A 13,771-nucleotide genomic window follows, 5' to 3' on the forward strand; every position below is an offset into this window, starting at 1 on the left:
AAAAGGCTGCAACAAAACCGGGAACCCGGCTGTGGGCCAGTCCCTGCCTTCCTCCTCAGCTCCTGGCCAGTTGCTAAATATTTTCCTAACATCCTGTCTAGGCTATGGCCCTGGGGCTGGGTGCCCCCTCCCCCTTTTGGGGCAAAGAACAAAGGCCAAAGGGAGAAGGAGGAGGGGTGACTCCCCACCCCTTACAATGGGGTCAAAGAAGGCGGAAGGAGTGTCACCCAGGCTGGCCCCTCCAGCCCCCCCCCCCCCCCCCCCCGAAAATTTGGAAAAAAAAAAAAAAAAGGTTGCCCTGGGGAAACCGCAGTGGCTGGGGGGACTGGGGACCCAGGCCCCGGTGTGGGAGCGTGGGCCAAGGTCACCCCCTCAGGCAGGCTTGTGAAAGCCCAGCCCCCTCCCCCAAGGCAGCCACCGTGGGAGAGAAGGCCCTCAAGGTCAGATGGTGAGTGCGAGGGGGGAGGAGGAAGAGGAAGCTGGGTGACCAGGCCAAACTGGCAGGAAGGCTGGGCGGCGTGTACCCTCCCTCCCCGTGGGTCTCCTGGGAGCACAAACACCACCCCCCCAGGCCCTCTCCCTGGTCTGGGAGGGACCCATGCCGGTCTTACCTGCGTCTCGGTCAGGCTCTCCAGGGCCTGCATCACAGACTGCTCTGGCCTTGAAGCCTGGGACTGAAATAGAGGAGAAGCCGCTCTGAGCGTGCGCTCTGGTCCGAGGGCCCAGGCGCCAAGACAGGGGAGCTGCTTGCCGACGGGGGCTGCCCTGGCAGGGTGTGTGCTGGGAACCAAGTTCTCAGGGGAAGGGGCTGCCCGTCTGTGCCAGAGCCTCTGGGGCACTCTGCCCCAGCCATTTACCATGAGGCCCGCCTCCACGGTGGGTACCAGCGTCAGCTTGCTGCCATCCCCCACGCCGAACTCCTGCAGCTTCCCCGAACTGAGCCGGCTGGGGGGAGGAAGGAAGAGGGTGAGGCCAAGGAGACAAGGCAGCGACCCAGGGGGGAGGGCTGTGTTCCTGGGGGAGATATGGGAGCCCTAACCACCCCTCTCCCTTCCTGGCCTTCAGACCAGAGAGGCGGTGGGGGGGGGGGGCGGGGAGTGTCAAACATCTGGCCCCGAGGGCCCCCATGCAAGTGGCTCAAACCTCCTTCCCAGAAGCCCCAACTCTGCACTAAGGCACCACCTCTGCACCTCAACAAAGCACTTTTTCATCACCCGGGCGTCAGTGCACCCTTGCCGTCCTCTGCCACCCTTCCCTCACCCCAGGGCCAGCCCCTGCCAGTAATTCACCAACTCCGGCCCGGCGCTCCTCTTTGTGGGAGCCATAGGGCTTAGCCTTTAGGGTCTTTTGCGGGGCCAGGCTCCCCCTCCTCCCTCCCTCCCTGGCGCAGGCCGCCGCGGCTCAGACAAAGGAGACCCTCCCCCAACCGCCCCTCCCCCACGGGGGCCCCTCCGCTGGGGATGGACACTGCGTGTCCCTGGAGGCCCGCGGGGGGAGTGCTCCCCGGCCTGGAGGCGATTTAAATACCAGGGGGGAGGGGGAGACTGCGGGAGTGCTCGGTGGTTAGAACAAAGGGGGGTAGAAAGACACAAGTAGGGGAAGAAAACAGCCAGACGTAGAAGAGGGCACCGAGCAAATGCGGAAGCCAGCGGGAAATAAGGCAGAGAAGGAGGCGGCCGCGCCCCCCACCCCCGCTGCTGGGATCCCCACACTGACCCGGGACTCCTGCCTTCCCAGGAGGGGAGGGGGCGGCCCTTGCAGCCGCCTTTGTGCGGCGACCCCGGGCGGGGGAAGGGGCCGAGGCAGGCAAGGCCGAGCAGAGGGCGCCCGAGAGCGCGCGGCGCGCCCCCGCCCCCCGTCTGGCCGCCCCCTTCCTTCCCCGTGCGGCGCGCTCTTTGTTCCCGCCCGGGGGCCTGGGCCCGAGGGGGTGGCGGGTCCGGGGGCGGCGCGCGGTACCTACGTGTCTTTGTGGAGCAGCGCCAGGCGCTCCTTGGGCACTTTGAGCCTCTGGGACAGCCGCTTGCGCAGCCCCTCCACCGTTTCGTCCGGGGGCACCGACAGCTCATAGCGGGTGCCCGTCGTGCTGTGGATGGCCAGACTCATGGGCGCCGCCTCGGTCGCCGGGCCTAGCTCGCAGGCGCCGCCGGGGGCCCCGCGCCGGCAGCTCCGGGCGCCGCCGGGCTGCGACTCCATCCCCGGCCGGCGCTGGAGAGCTGGGGTCCGCGGGGCGCCGCCAATCCTCGCCGCGCCTCCGGGCAGTGCGGGGGGGGGGCTCCCCGAGCCGGGGGTCCTCGGGGTTCCTAGGGGAAGCGCACGTCCCCTTCGAGAAAGTCCCAGGAGCCGAAGGTGAATCAAGAATCAAAAATCCGAGCGGCGCTTCGGGGTCGCGTTGGCTCGTCGGGGCGCCTTCCGGGGGTGGGGACTGCACTCGCGGCTCCTTTCAAGGACGCTGGGCGTGGGGGAGGGTCCGGAGGAAGGGGCGCCGCTTAGGCGGTGGCGCTCGGTACCGTCCGCCGCTCGGGCCGCGCTTCCCCGCGCGTCCCCTCCCTTAGCAACAGCCGTCCCCGCCGCCGCCGCCGCCGCTTGAAAGATCTGGGGGTGAAAGTAACAAGAAAAAAAAGTTATAATGTATCAACGTTCCAAGGGGCGGGGCTGCCGCCCCCTCCCATTCACTACTTACTCCGCCGGCCCTGCGTCGGCCAATCGCCGCGCGCCGAACGCTCAGTCAGCCGCGCGGGCGGGCCAATGGGAAGCGCCGCGGCCTTGCCCCACGTGGCCGCGCGGGCCCGCCCCTCGCCCCGCCCCCGACCCATTGGCCAAGGGGAGCTCGGCGGGGGCGGGGCTGGCGCCGCTCTGGCCCGCCCCCGCGCTCCACCCGCCCGCGCCGGGGGCCATTCATACGGTCCGCAACAAAGGGCAGGCGGCCCGAGAGGGATCGGGGTGGGGAGGGGGCGGCGCGGGGTCCTGCTCCCGGGGGGCGCGGCGTGGGGGCGGGCACTGTCCCAGCGCCGGGAGGGGCAGGAAGCCGGGGGACCTCCCCCCGCGTCTGTCCGGGAAGCCGCCGCGAGCGGAAGCGGGAGGCGATCCTCGCGCTTCGTGGCGGGGTGGCTCTCAGGAGGTTCGGCCGGCGGGCGTCCCCGACCCTTGGGGCGTGAGGTCCGACGAGGAGTAGGGCTGCGGGCGGGGCCTGCACCCCGGTGACGTGGGCCGGTGCCGGGAGGGCCCCTCCCGCGCCGGTACCACCTCGCGTCCCACCCCTGTCCCGCGGGCCGGGCCCGCTTCCCGAGTCTCGCCCGCCCGAGCCGTGACGTGACGCGGCGTCCCCTGCTGCGCCCGCGCGCGCCGCTTGGGGCTGCGGTGAGTCAGCAGCGCCGGCGCGCCCCCTGCCGGCCCTGCCCGGGAGCGCTGCCTGAAGTCCTGGGGAGGGGGCGAAGAAGCTGCCCCGGGGCCGGGGAGAGGCCTACGGGACCGCTGGCGAGGTGGGAACCTCCGTTAGGGGTCTGAAGCCTCCAAGGCGGGAGGCTGGGGCCGCACAACTGGAGAAACTGAGGCTGAACAGCAACTTGCTCAAGGTCACTCGCGGGGTAGGAAGAGTGCCCGGGAGGCGGGGCGGGGGCTGAGGTCTTGACGGGGCGGTGCTGCTTACGCCGAGCCCCTCCCATCCCACGACCCGAGGGGCTTGCCAGGGCTGGAGACACCCCGAACCCTGCCTGCCCCCAAAACAAAGAAAAGTGGGGCACCCGTAAGAGCCTAGAGTGGGGACCCTCCTACTCGTCCGGCGAGATCCCACCCGCACTCACCAGACGCGGCCAGTTCGAGGTCTCAACAGTCCTGAGTGTACCCACGTCCGGGGACAGCGCGCAGTGGCGGGGCAGGTCTGGGGCCGAGCGGGCGGCCCCCAAGCCTTTATCCGCACCGCCTTCCCTCGGGGTGGAGTTTGGGCGGGCAGGGGGCGGAGGGCCGGGCGGCCGGTGACGCAGGCGGGCCCCCGCCCCTGCCTGCAGGCCAGGGCCCTGGGGCGCCTTGGGATCTGGGCCACCCACCCCTTAAGCCTCGCCTCGTATATTGGGGGTCGCTGCTGAACCCAGAGTCACAAACGGCTTCGCTGATGGGCCGGATCCCCAGGACGGGGTTTCGGGTGTACAGGTTGGCTCCCGCCCCACCCCCCTCCCTGCCGCTCTAGGGTCCGGTGCTTCCGCCTGGGGGCGCCCGCGTGGGGGTGTGCAAGGGAGGGGGGTGCCTGAGTCAGCGGCCACAGTCCAGGAAAACAGGCTGGAGTCACCTGCCTGTTGTGGGGGTGCCCCAGCCAGCTGCCCCGGCAGCCTGGCCTCCTGCATCCCTTAACGGTGACCTCAGAAGACATTTATGGAGCGATTAACCTGCGCCAGGCCAGCCTGGTGCAGCCAGCCACCACCCGCCGCGCTGTGACCTTTTGGAGCCTGTTTCTGCGGCTCTCCATGGCTGCAGAGGGATAGAATCCAGCACGGCTCACTCTGGGGCCCCGAGTGGGGGGCTTGGAGGTGGGCAGATCACCCTACCCATTTCACAGACCAGGTAACTGACACCACACAGCAGCAGGTGAAAATGTGGCAGGTCCTGTTTCTCCCAGCACGTTGCTCTGGGTTGGGACCTTTTTGAGGATGACCCTGATTGGTGTGGGGCCCTCTCAGTCCTCCTGCTCCCTCTGCCCAAAGGAGGGGACCCCAGGACCTACTCGCTGGCCCCTTGTCCATTTATCTGGTTTCTCACTTTATCTGGCCTGACCACCTCCACCTCCACCCTAGTAGTGGGCACCCCTCCCAGGGCTGTGTTCCTTTCCAGGTCCCCATCCTGCTCCCACCCTGCTCCTGCAGCCTCTGACCCGCCCCCTCCCACACTCACCATCATACCCACACCCAGAGGCTCCCAGCCCCACAGGGTCAGGAAACCTTTGGGAGGGGGTCGCTGGGGGCTGGGATTGAGGGATGGATTTGGCGGGACAGAGGACGGTGATCCAGAAAGTGAGGCAGCCGTGCAAAGCTCAAGCTTGAGGGAGTGCTGGAGCTTGGAGATTAGGTTGTGGGGCCACCGCTGAGGGCCTTGGAGGGCCCTGCTGCCAGAGGAACATGGGGGTGGCAGAGGGAGCTGTGCACTCTGAAGCCGGAGCATCTTGATGTTGGAGGGGCTCCAGATGGAGCAGGTGGTGCTGGGTCAGGGATTTGTAGCCAGGGTAGCCAGGGCTGTGTGATCGCAGGTGGGTCTGAGACCTCGCCCTTCAGGTTACCAGCAGAGTAGCGGGTCCTCCCAGAACAGGGGCCCCGAGGGTTCATGCACATCTAGGGGTGGGACACTGCTCTCAGGAAAGGACCATAGCCCCAGCCTGGCTCTACAGGTCCAACTTAAAAAACGCACTAAGTCAATCCACTTCCTCCTTTTTTACGTGTTTATTCTGTGCTCTAGTCAGTCCCTGGGTGTGAGAACACACGCAGTCCAAGGGGACCTCCTTCCTCAAAGAGGATCAAACCTTTATGTGAGCCTGCCTTCAAGGAAAGGGTTGTGACCTCCGGTTGCTGGTCATATGACCCACTCCACCCCAGATGCCTCCACCCCAGGACAAGGCCTCGGCCAACACACGCTGTTCCTGCAGGCCCACATCAGGCGTGGGCATCCCTAAGGCTCCAAGGCTCACACCTCCCCCAGGAGGCCTCTTTGTGCTGAGAAATCTTACCTATGTCCAGAGCTGCACCCCCAGCCAGAGGCTGAGATCTCTCTGGAAACAGGGGTACGGCTAGAGGGACTGCTGGTGTGGGTGGTGCTGGTCCAGCGGCTTCACTGAGAGTGTAACTGTCGTGGTCGTGCCGCCGCGTTCCCTCAACCACCACTTGAACCCCCTACCCTGTCCTTGGTCCAAGGCCTGACCAGGAACTCTAGGACCTAGGCTTCAAAACACACAACAGGGAGGAGTGGGTCTGCACCTGTGAGTCCATGGCTGTCAGCGTTCTCTGGCCTGGGGGTTCCTGGGAAAGTGGGGGCCAGCTCCTTGGGCCTACCAGCCTGAGTGGGGGACCCAGAGAGAAAGCCTGCATAGCTGTGAGCTGGTCTGGAGGCCCCACAAGCATGGCTCCTGCCACACTGAGCGCCAGTGAAGCCATGGGACAGTCACTCGCATGGGACCGTGACACACGAATACACAGCTCATCTGTGCTGACAACGTGCCCAGGGAGGGCCTCCCTGTCACCTCCAGGCTGCCAGTGACACATGGGAAGGCCCGGACTCTCCCGCACACTCACCCCCCTGGAATCCCCTGCCACCCTGCTCAAGCCCAGGGCTATGGAAGGGAAGTGAGGAGACCCCTTCCCTCAGAGTCTCCTGCTGACCACCTGCAGCAAGCTTCTGGGCCAACCCTGTGCTTGCAAAAGGGAAGAAATGGAGTAGCACAGAAGCTGCCCCCGCCCAGCTGCCCCACCCCATCTGGGGCCAGCCCAGGGGCCTGGATGGCACAGAGGTGCCAACACCACCGGGGATGAGGCGCACGGCCAGCCAGGGCCACCCACAGGCCGGGTGAGCGGAGGGCTGGGCCTCCGTGGGAGCAGGCAGGACCCGCCTCTTCCCAGCGTGGCTGGGGCGCGCCGGGGAGCCCACAGGGCAGACGGCACAGCCTGAAACCTGGCAGAGCCCCAGGAGGCTGTCCAGCAGCCCAGGCCACTCCAGCCCAGGAGCTGGAGCCACGCCCCCGCGGGGCCAGCAACTTGTGCCAATCCCCACCCTCTTGGGATGATGGCAAACGGCCTGCCCCTCACCTACCCTGGTTTCATGGGCTATGCCCCCTGCACACCCCTACTCCCCAGTTTACTAAACCCCCTCGGACCCCTCGGGCCCCAGCTTCCAAACCCTGGAGGCTGAGGCTGACATTTAATGCCTTATCCCACCGCAGGGGCACACAGAGCTCAAAGACCAGGCAAGATCCTGAAGACACAGTCCCAGGCAGGACACAAAACCAGCATACACAAGTCAGGTCCCTGGTTTTTAATGGGGGGCTCAAGCCGGGGGCAGGCTGTCCCACAGAGGTGACTGGGAGCTGAAGTCTCCACGGCAGGGTCTACAGAGTCAGAGGGATGGCGGGTGGCACATCAGGCTGGGAGGGAGGGGGCTGGAAGGTGGGAAGAGAGCCCATGGTGGGGGGGGTACACACAGCCCCCCCTCAAAAAGCAGAGCAGGTCTCTGGGCTCACCCCCAGCCACCAGGCCTGCCAGCCCTGGCAAGGAGCCGGTTTCCTGGGTTTGATGGGTTAGTTCTCTTGGCAGAAAACTAGAACCGTGCTGCCCCCTGGCGGCCTTCTCTGGCAAGACCACTCCCTCCACAGGAGAACGAACCCCTTTAGGCGGCTTGCTGACCTTCCTCCCCCCCCCCCCCCCCCCCCCCCTCAGACTGGACCCGCATGAGCTGGTTCAGCCTGCCCAGGACATCCTCTGCCCAGTTCTGGGCCTCGGTTTCCCTGCTGGCAAGGGCCACGCACCGCCTACTCAAGAGCTTTCACCAGGGCCTCGTTGGCCTCGATGCGGATTTGGATCTCAGCCCTGGAGGCCTCATCTGCCGCCCCTGACAGCTCCGACTGCGCCTTCTCCAAGTTCACCTTGGCTGCCTGCAGGAAGTGGGCAGTGGGTGAGAGCCAAGCAGCGACCCCAGCCTGGTGCCTGCCCCTCCACCAAACTCAAGGTCCCTTCCCCGAAGCCCATGATCTTTAGGACAACCCAGCCTCCTAGGCACACCCGTCTTTCCTGGGACACTCACCCCCACATCCAGCATGTCCAGCGTCACGGCCTCTTCGGCCAGCAACTGGACTGAGGAATCAGCATTCACGGTGACGGAACCACTGCTCACTACAGAAAGAGAAAGACGTAAGACCTCCACACCCAGCCGTAGGTGACATGATCACCCCCAAACCAGAGAAATGGCTCCACAGGGTGGCCCTAGAGTCTAGCATGGGAAACAGACAGCTGGAGAGAATGGAAGATGCACCGGGGGCCCAGGAGCACCCACTGGGGGTTGGACACAGAGAACAGAACCTTATTCCTTCACCCACCAGTCCATCAGCTAAGCTAGGATCAGGGATGATCCGCGAGCTGGATTTGAATCCTGGCTGTCCCTCTGAGTTGTGCCGGGGAAGCACTTCTTGGGATCCAGGGTCCTACACCTTCTCTTAATCGGCTCCTCCCGCACAGAATTTGACTTCTCTCTCAGACACCTGTCCCCCACCCCCACCCTGCCTCCTTACAGACTCCTTAACCCCACGTTTGCCCTAGGTACTGTTCTTTTATCAGCTCTATGATCTGAGACTGAGACCGGCCTAATGAAGTGTGAGGCCCCTACCCAGCTCCATGCCACTGGACTCACCGAAGTATTTGGAAGTGGTGCCATCCTCAGCATGGACAACAACCAGCCCTGGCCGCAGGACCTGCAGGGTGGGCACGTGGGCCGCAAGGATGCCAAAGGCTCCTGTCTGCGTGGGCACATCCACTTGCCGGACGTTGGCACCGTTGAAAAACACCTGGAAAAACACAGGGCATGCGTCACTGCAGGCCAGTCTTCCAGTGCTCGGGACGGGCTCCCCTGCAGGGCAACGGTCGAAGGCGGGAGGGAGCACTGATGCGGAACACGGAGGCGGTCACGCTGGGGCGGAGACTTCAGTTTCGGCGCCCCGCAGCATCTCAGTGCCGGCATCTAGCCCAGAGCCCGTCCACACAGAAATGCCGCAAGAGCACAAAAGGCGCACCGACCCAGGACAAGTGCCCGCGGCTCCGGGACCTGCGGGACGGGGCGGGGGGCGGGGAGGTCCAGTCCTTGGGCGTTGGGATTCCAGAGAAAGGTTACGGAACTCGGAAGACTTTATAGGGCTCGGGTTCCAGACCCCAAGGAAGAGCGTAGGGCGCGGATCAAGAGGGCGGGGCAGCGACGCTGGGGCTGGGGGGCTCGGAACCCGGACCAAACGAGACGGAGGGGGCGTGGGTCAGGGATCCCAGATGGGGTTGGGGGCCTCGGAGCCCCGGAGGCTGGGGAGCCCGGATTCCGGACGACACAGGGGAGGGGCACAGGGCGCGGAACAAGTGGGGATCGACAACCCTGAGGCTGGGGTCTCCGACTGCGGACCACTACGGGTCCGGGCTGGAGATGTCGACCAAGGCGGGGTCCCGAGACAGACCGGCATCGAACCTGCGTGGGTGAGGCGAAGGTGAAGGACATCTGTCCCGGGCCCGCAGCCGGGGCCGGAGCAGCGGCGGCCTCGGCGTAAGCGCGGGCCTGGCGTACGAGGGAACGCAGGCCGGGGCGGCGGAGGACTGCGACGGGTAGCATGGCGACGGCCGCAAGCTGACTCCGGCCGAACGCGGGCAGCCTGGAGGACGAGGAGGACGACGCCCGGGGACTTCTGGGAAGAGGAGTCCAGGCAAAGGCGCACGCGCGAACTACGACTCCCAGCGAGCCGCGCAAGACATTGCAACGACGCATTGCGCCCCGCGCGCGGCATGCTGGGGGCTGTAGTTTCCTTCCAGTCCTAGCTGCCCGCCGAGTGGTAAGATGGGATGTGTGTCAATGGGGAGGACCAGAAGCCTCCGCGGAGCAGGGGTCACTTGAATTCAAGGTTTTGGAGGCGCTCATTGGATGCCAAGCGCAAGATCCATCAAGGGGAATACCAAGATTCCGGTTCTGGTTTGGGGCAGTGGGGACGTTTACCAAACATTCAGTGTAACGAATACGTAAATCATATGGCATATTAGAAGTTAAAAAGTACTTAAAAGAGAAAAGAAAAGCAGAGTTGGGGGCCAGGATGGGGTAGGCTGCGACTGTTAGACATGCAGACGTGCCGGGAAGGACATCCCAGGCGGAGGGTCTAGCGCGGATAAGCGCCCGGCGCTGCGGGCGCGGCTCGGCTGCAATCCCCGAGGGCGCCGGCAGAGGGCACTCCGCGACCGGAGATGCACTCGCCACGGCCCCGCCCGGCCCCTACCCCCGCGCGCCGTTGACGCACGGACGCGTGCGCGGGCGGCCGGGGGCTCCGCTGACGTCGTCTCGGCTCGCGCAGCCTCGCTCGCGGCGTTGACGTCACCACTCCGCCCCCGCGCTCACGCAGGTGGCGCCCCGGGCCAGACCCCCAGGCCCACATCTTGGTCTCCGGCAAAGCGCGGAGTGTGGGTTGGGCCGGGTTGGGGCCCACACCGGGGAGGGCCTCGGCTGAGGGCGGAGGGGTGCAAGCCACAGGGGAGGTAGCGTCACTCGGGCCCGGGTCTGGGCAGGTGCGTTGCGGCGCGGTGTTGCCCCGGTGGCTCCCCAACCCCAGGGGCTGCCTGCGCCCTAGCTCTCTGCTTTCCAGTATCTGGGCCGCCTGCGGCCAACACAGAGGAAGGACCCAGGCTTAGTGCCCAGATCCCCGCCCCCTCTGGGCCGGCGCTGTGAGGGAGAGTCGGGGCATCCTGGCCCAGGGTGTGCGTGTGCAGAGAGAAGCCCCATTCGCATTTCTAGGGGTGAGTCCTGTGCGCAGTCCCAACCGTTCCCAGAGCTCCGGACCCCACATGGAGGCAAGCCTAATCTACCGAATCAGTCGGCTTCTCGAACCCATCCACTGGACAATTTCTCTCCCATTCCTACTCCAGGGTGGCCAATGGGTAAAGGCCCCAAACCTAGGGTTACCCTGGAGATGGCCAGTGGACCCCCGTCGGCATGGCTTGTCCACTCAGGGGGGCCACTATGGCCACTATGACCGGTTTGCATGGCCCAGCCTCCTCCCCTGTCCTCCAAACAGCTAGGTTCACACAGAGCCAGAGGCACCATGTCATTCTCCTGATGGGAACCACAAGACGGCTTTCCTTGTTCCCTCCAACACAACACGTTGAACTACAAACATAGTTTCGTACCTCAGGTCCTTTGCACATTCGGCTCCTACTCGCTTGAGCCAGCCTTTCCTGGGTATTTATGCACTTAAGCACGTCCTGTCTTCAGTGTGCCAGCCCTGTGCCATTCCCGGGGACCCAACTCCTGCCTTGGACGGAACTCACCCTGTAGTGAGGGAAGGGGTGAAGAGGGACACAACACATTGGAGCAAAGAACAGGCGACACGAAGTCCACGGAAAGGGGCAGGGGACTGAAGTGTGGGGTGGGAATTGCTGTTACCAAAGGTAGCCAAGAAGAGATGCACTGACACTTGACCATTTAGGGAAGAGTTGAAGGAGGCCAGGAGTGAATCTTGAAGCTGAGCGGGGAAAGAGTCTGCGAGGTTCAGCACCTACAAGTGCAAAGGCCCTGAGGTTGAAGTGGTAGCGTCAATTTTCACTGGAGGGGAAAGGCATGACATTGCGTTGAGCATAGGGCCAGGTGGGCTGGGCTAGAACCCAGACCACGCTGGTGCAGGTTGGTGTCCTAAGCATCTAGAAGGACAAGACACGATTTTCTGAGATGGAGAATGGGGAGCAGCTTTGGGGTTCACCAGTCATGGAGTTTCTGCCAGAGTAGTCCTGATGTCACCCGGGCTGGGCATGCCATGGTGGCATTCAGCACAGATAATATTCTATTATTTTCACTCATTGTTCCAACAAGGCAGCGCGCTTGGTGAACCTGACAATGCCACGTATTAGGGAAGAAAAGGGGGGGCATGTCTCCAACCCCCCCAAACTGTGCATCCGCGAAGGAAGGGAAACCGATGGACCCGACTCCTCCCCTTCGTTCCCCGTCCCTCCGGACCCTGGGAAGGGTCAGGAGCTGTGTCGCAGGGGAGGGGGTGGAGACTCAGCCGCCGCGGGAGACAGCCGCTCCGCGTGAGGAGGGGGCGTCCGGAGCGAGGCTCCGCCCCCCACTCCCGCCGGAAGGGAAGGGGAGGCGGTGGCCGGCGCGCAGCGAGCCAGACGCGGCGGCGAGCGCGGCGGGGGCGGTCGGCCCGGGACCGGGTGGCACCCAGCGGGTCGGAGCGGGCTCGCCGCCAGCGCGGTCACGTGCGCGGTCCCTCCTCTTGCGCCTGCCTCCCCCGCGCGCCGCGCTCTCCATTCATAAATTCTCCGCCTGCTCCGCGGCCACCGGGCACCGGAGCCCGCCGGGAACGCCGCGCAGCCGCCCGCCCGCCCGCCCCCCATGGGCCGCGCGCCCCGGCGCTGAGGTAGGCGCGGCGGACCCGGGGATACGCCAAGGCGGGCGGGGGCAGGCCGGGGCCGCGCGGCCCATGGGATCGCCGCCGGCTCCGGACCACCGGCCCTTTCCGCGAGGCGGCGAGGCCGGAGGGAGGCAGTGGGGGGAGCCGGGGAGGGCGTGGGGGCCACTCTGCGGGGCTCTGCATCCCCCGTTAATGGCCTGGAGAAGGACCCCCCGCCACACCCTTCCCCGGCCTCAGTTTCCCCTCTGAGATGCAGCGAGGGCGATGGCGTCTCCGTCTCCTGGGTTAGCCCGAAGCGGAGATGTGTCCGGAGTCCGGCTCTCTGCCTCTCCTTGAGGGCTCTCCATCCCGTCCCGGGGCCGGTTGGGGGCGCGGGTTTGGGCGCGGTGGCGAGCGAGCTCGGGGAGGACCGGCTGGACCTCAGGGGCGGGCCCGTGGGGAACGTCCGCCCTCGGGTCTGGTCCCCGCCTACCCCAGGAGTCCACCTCTCTTCCCCCTCGGCTGCCTGCCATCTTTTCTGATCTCCTGTCGCGGTCCCTGCGCTTCTGCCCCCTCCCCCTCCAGCCGGAACTCATTTCCCGACCTACATATGCGCGCCCATCCCCCTTGAGGATCCCGGGCAGCCACGGTCATTCTCGGACCGGAGCTGTGAGAACACCTGGCTTTCGCCAGGTCTCCCCCAACCCCACTCTCTGGGCCTGTTTCCCCTGCTGTCGAGTGGGGTTAACACCCGAAAGGGTTGGGGACGCTGGAGCCTGTGCACTGGCTCACCCTTTCCTCTGGGGAAGGACCGAACGCGCGCCCTGCCTACTCAGGGCTGCGGGTCATCCCGGCCCAGACTCTGCTCCCTGAGATTCCAGCGTGCAGTCCCCGGTCCTTCCCACCGGGAGGAGGGGGCGTTGAGGGGGGGCAGTCAGGTGCAATGTCCAGGCAGTCCCTTTCCCGAGGGCTGAGCTCCCCTCCCCCGGCCTCAGTTTACCCCTAGCGTGAAGCAAACGTGGAGGTTGGCCTGCTCAGCCAGAGAAGCTGCTCGCGGAGGCGCAGGGCCCCGCGCTGGGCACTGGCGGGGAGGCGGCTGCAGCAGCCATCTTGCCGCCCAGGACCGGCTCAAGCCGCCCTGCAGGAGGCCTCCCTCCCCCGCGCCCCCCCCCCTCCCCAGTGCGCCCCGGCCAACCCCCCCCCCCCCCCGCTCGGCCTGCTCGCTCAGTCGCCATGGGAACCAGATTCTTCAGGGCTGGGAACAGATGCGCCTTCTTTGGCCTTTTCGCTCCCACTAGCACTGGGTGGAGGGGGGCAGCTACCTCCCGGAGTCGTGACTTCGTAGTCACTGAGCTCAGTCCCTCCGCCCCCCTCCACGATCCTGGTACCACTCCCCGTAGAACCAGTCTCCCGGGGCTGCGACAGCCCCCTCCTACCCCCTGATGCGGCTGGCAGGGCCCCTGAGGGTTCACGGTAGTGAACTGACATCTTCGGCGTCCCTCTTCCCCCAGGAGTGCTTCTCCTTTTCTGGGCAGGGTTCCCGGCCAGTTGCGACCTTGCCGGGCCGGCCCCACCGGCTGGGGAGGTGGTGGATAGCACACACCTCCCCCGTTTTACACACGGGGACACGGAGGTCCCGGCGTGGATCTAAGCGGGGTGGGGGCTGCCTCGGGGCTCTCC

The 13,771-nt window shown here is 65.8% G+C and overlaps 2 protein-coding genes and 1 long non-coding RNA gene across 7 annotated transcripts in view; all 3 read right to left on the reverse strand.

The window, feature by feature from the left end:
* The window catches only part of MIDN (midnolin), a 14,265-nt gene extending 10,395 nt beyond the window's left edge, over positions 1-3,870 (reverse strand). For all 4 annotated transcript variants that reach the window (XM_044918771.1, XM_021705086.2, XM_021705085.2 and 1 more), the window contains exons 1-4: positions 3,801-3,870; positions 1,961-2,592; positions 858-945; positions 612-674 (exon numbers count right to left, since the gene is read on the reverse strand). In XM_044918771.1, coding sequence (XP_044774706.1) covers positions 612-674; positions 858-945; positions 1,961-2,193 — 384 coding nt within the window. In that variant the 5' untranslated portion in view covers positions 2,194-2,592; positions 3,801-3,870. The remainder of the gene's footprint in view (positions 1-611; positions 675-857; positions 946-1,960; positions 2,593-3,800) is intronic.
* A 3,127-nt stretch (positions 3,871-6,997) lies between these two features.
* Positions 6,998-9,658, reverse strand: ATP5F1D (ATP synthase F1 subunit delta). 2 transcript variants are annotated; one of them, XM_044918394.1, is made up of 5 exons: positions 9,190-9,658; positions 8,374-8,527; positions 7,771-7,859; positions 7,496-7,621; positions 6,998-7,129 (listed from the first exon to the last, which is right to left on the reverse strand). In XM_044918394.1, the coding sequence occupies exons 1-4, from the start codon at positions 9,481-9,483 to the stop codon at positions 7,499-7,501; spliced, it is 660 nt and encodes a 219-aa protein (XP_044774329.1). In that variant the 5' UTR covers positions 9,484-9,658; the 3' UTR covers positions 6,998-7,129; positions 7,496-7,498. The 2 variants fall into 2 exon arrangements, with proteins under 2 accessions (XP_044774329.1, XP_021561129.1); XM_021705454.2 differs by having other exon boundaries at positions 6,998-7,621; positions 9,190-9,653.
* Positions 9,659-10,890: 1,232 nt separating this feature from the next.
* On the reverse strand, positions 10,891-13,632 carry LOC110593997. Its single transcript, XR_002481186.1, has 3 exons — positions 13,578-13,632; positions 11,143-11,254; positions 10,891-11,028 (listed from the first exon to the last, which is right to left on the reverse strand). It is a non-coding gene; the product is annotated as an uncharacterized LOC110593997 (long non-coding RNA).
* Positions 13,633-13,771: the final 139 nt, after the last annotated feature.

Source organism: Neomonachus schauinslandi, chromosome 1, assembly GCF_002201575.2.
Source record: "Neomonachus schauinslandi chromosome 1, ASM220157v2, whole genome shotgun sequence".
Lineage (NCBI taxonomy): Eukaryota > Metazoa > Chordata > Mammalia > Carnivora > Phocidae > Neomonachus > Neomonachus schauinslandi.

Coding starts and splice junctions, on each gene's coding strand:
- ATP5F1D (XM_044918394.1), bottom strand. CDS start 9,483: ATGCGTCGTTGCAATGTCTTGCGCGGCTCGCTGGGAGTCGTAGTTCGC. Junction 8,528..9,189: donor CCTTCGCCTCACCCACGCAG/GTTCGATGCCGG, acceptor GTGTTTTTCCAG/GTGTTTTTCAACGGTGCCAA. Junction 7,860..8,373: donor CACCACTTCCAAATACTTCG/GTGAGTCCAGTG, acceptor CTCTTTCTGTAG/TGAGCAGTGGTTCCGTCACC.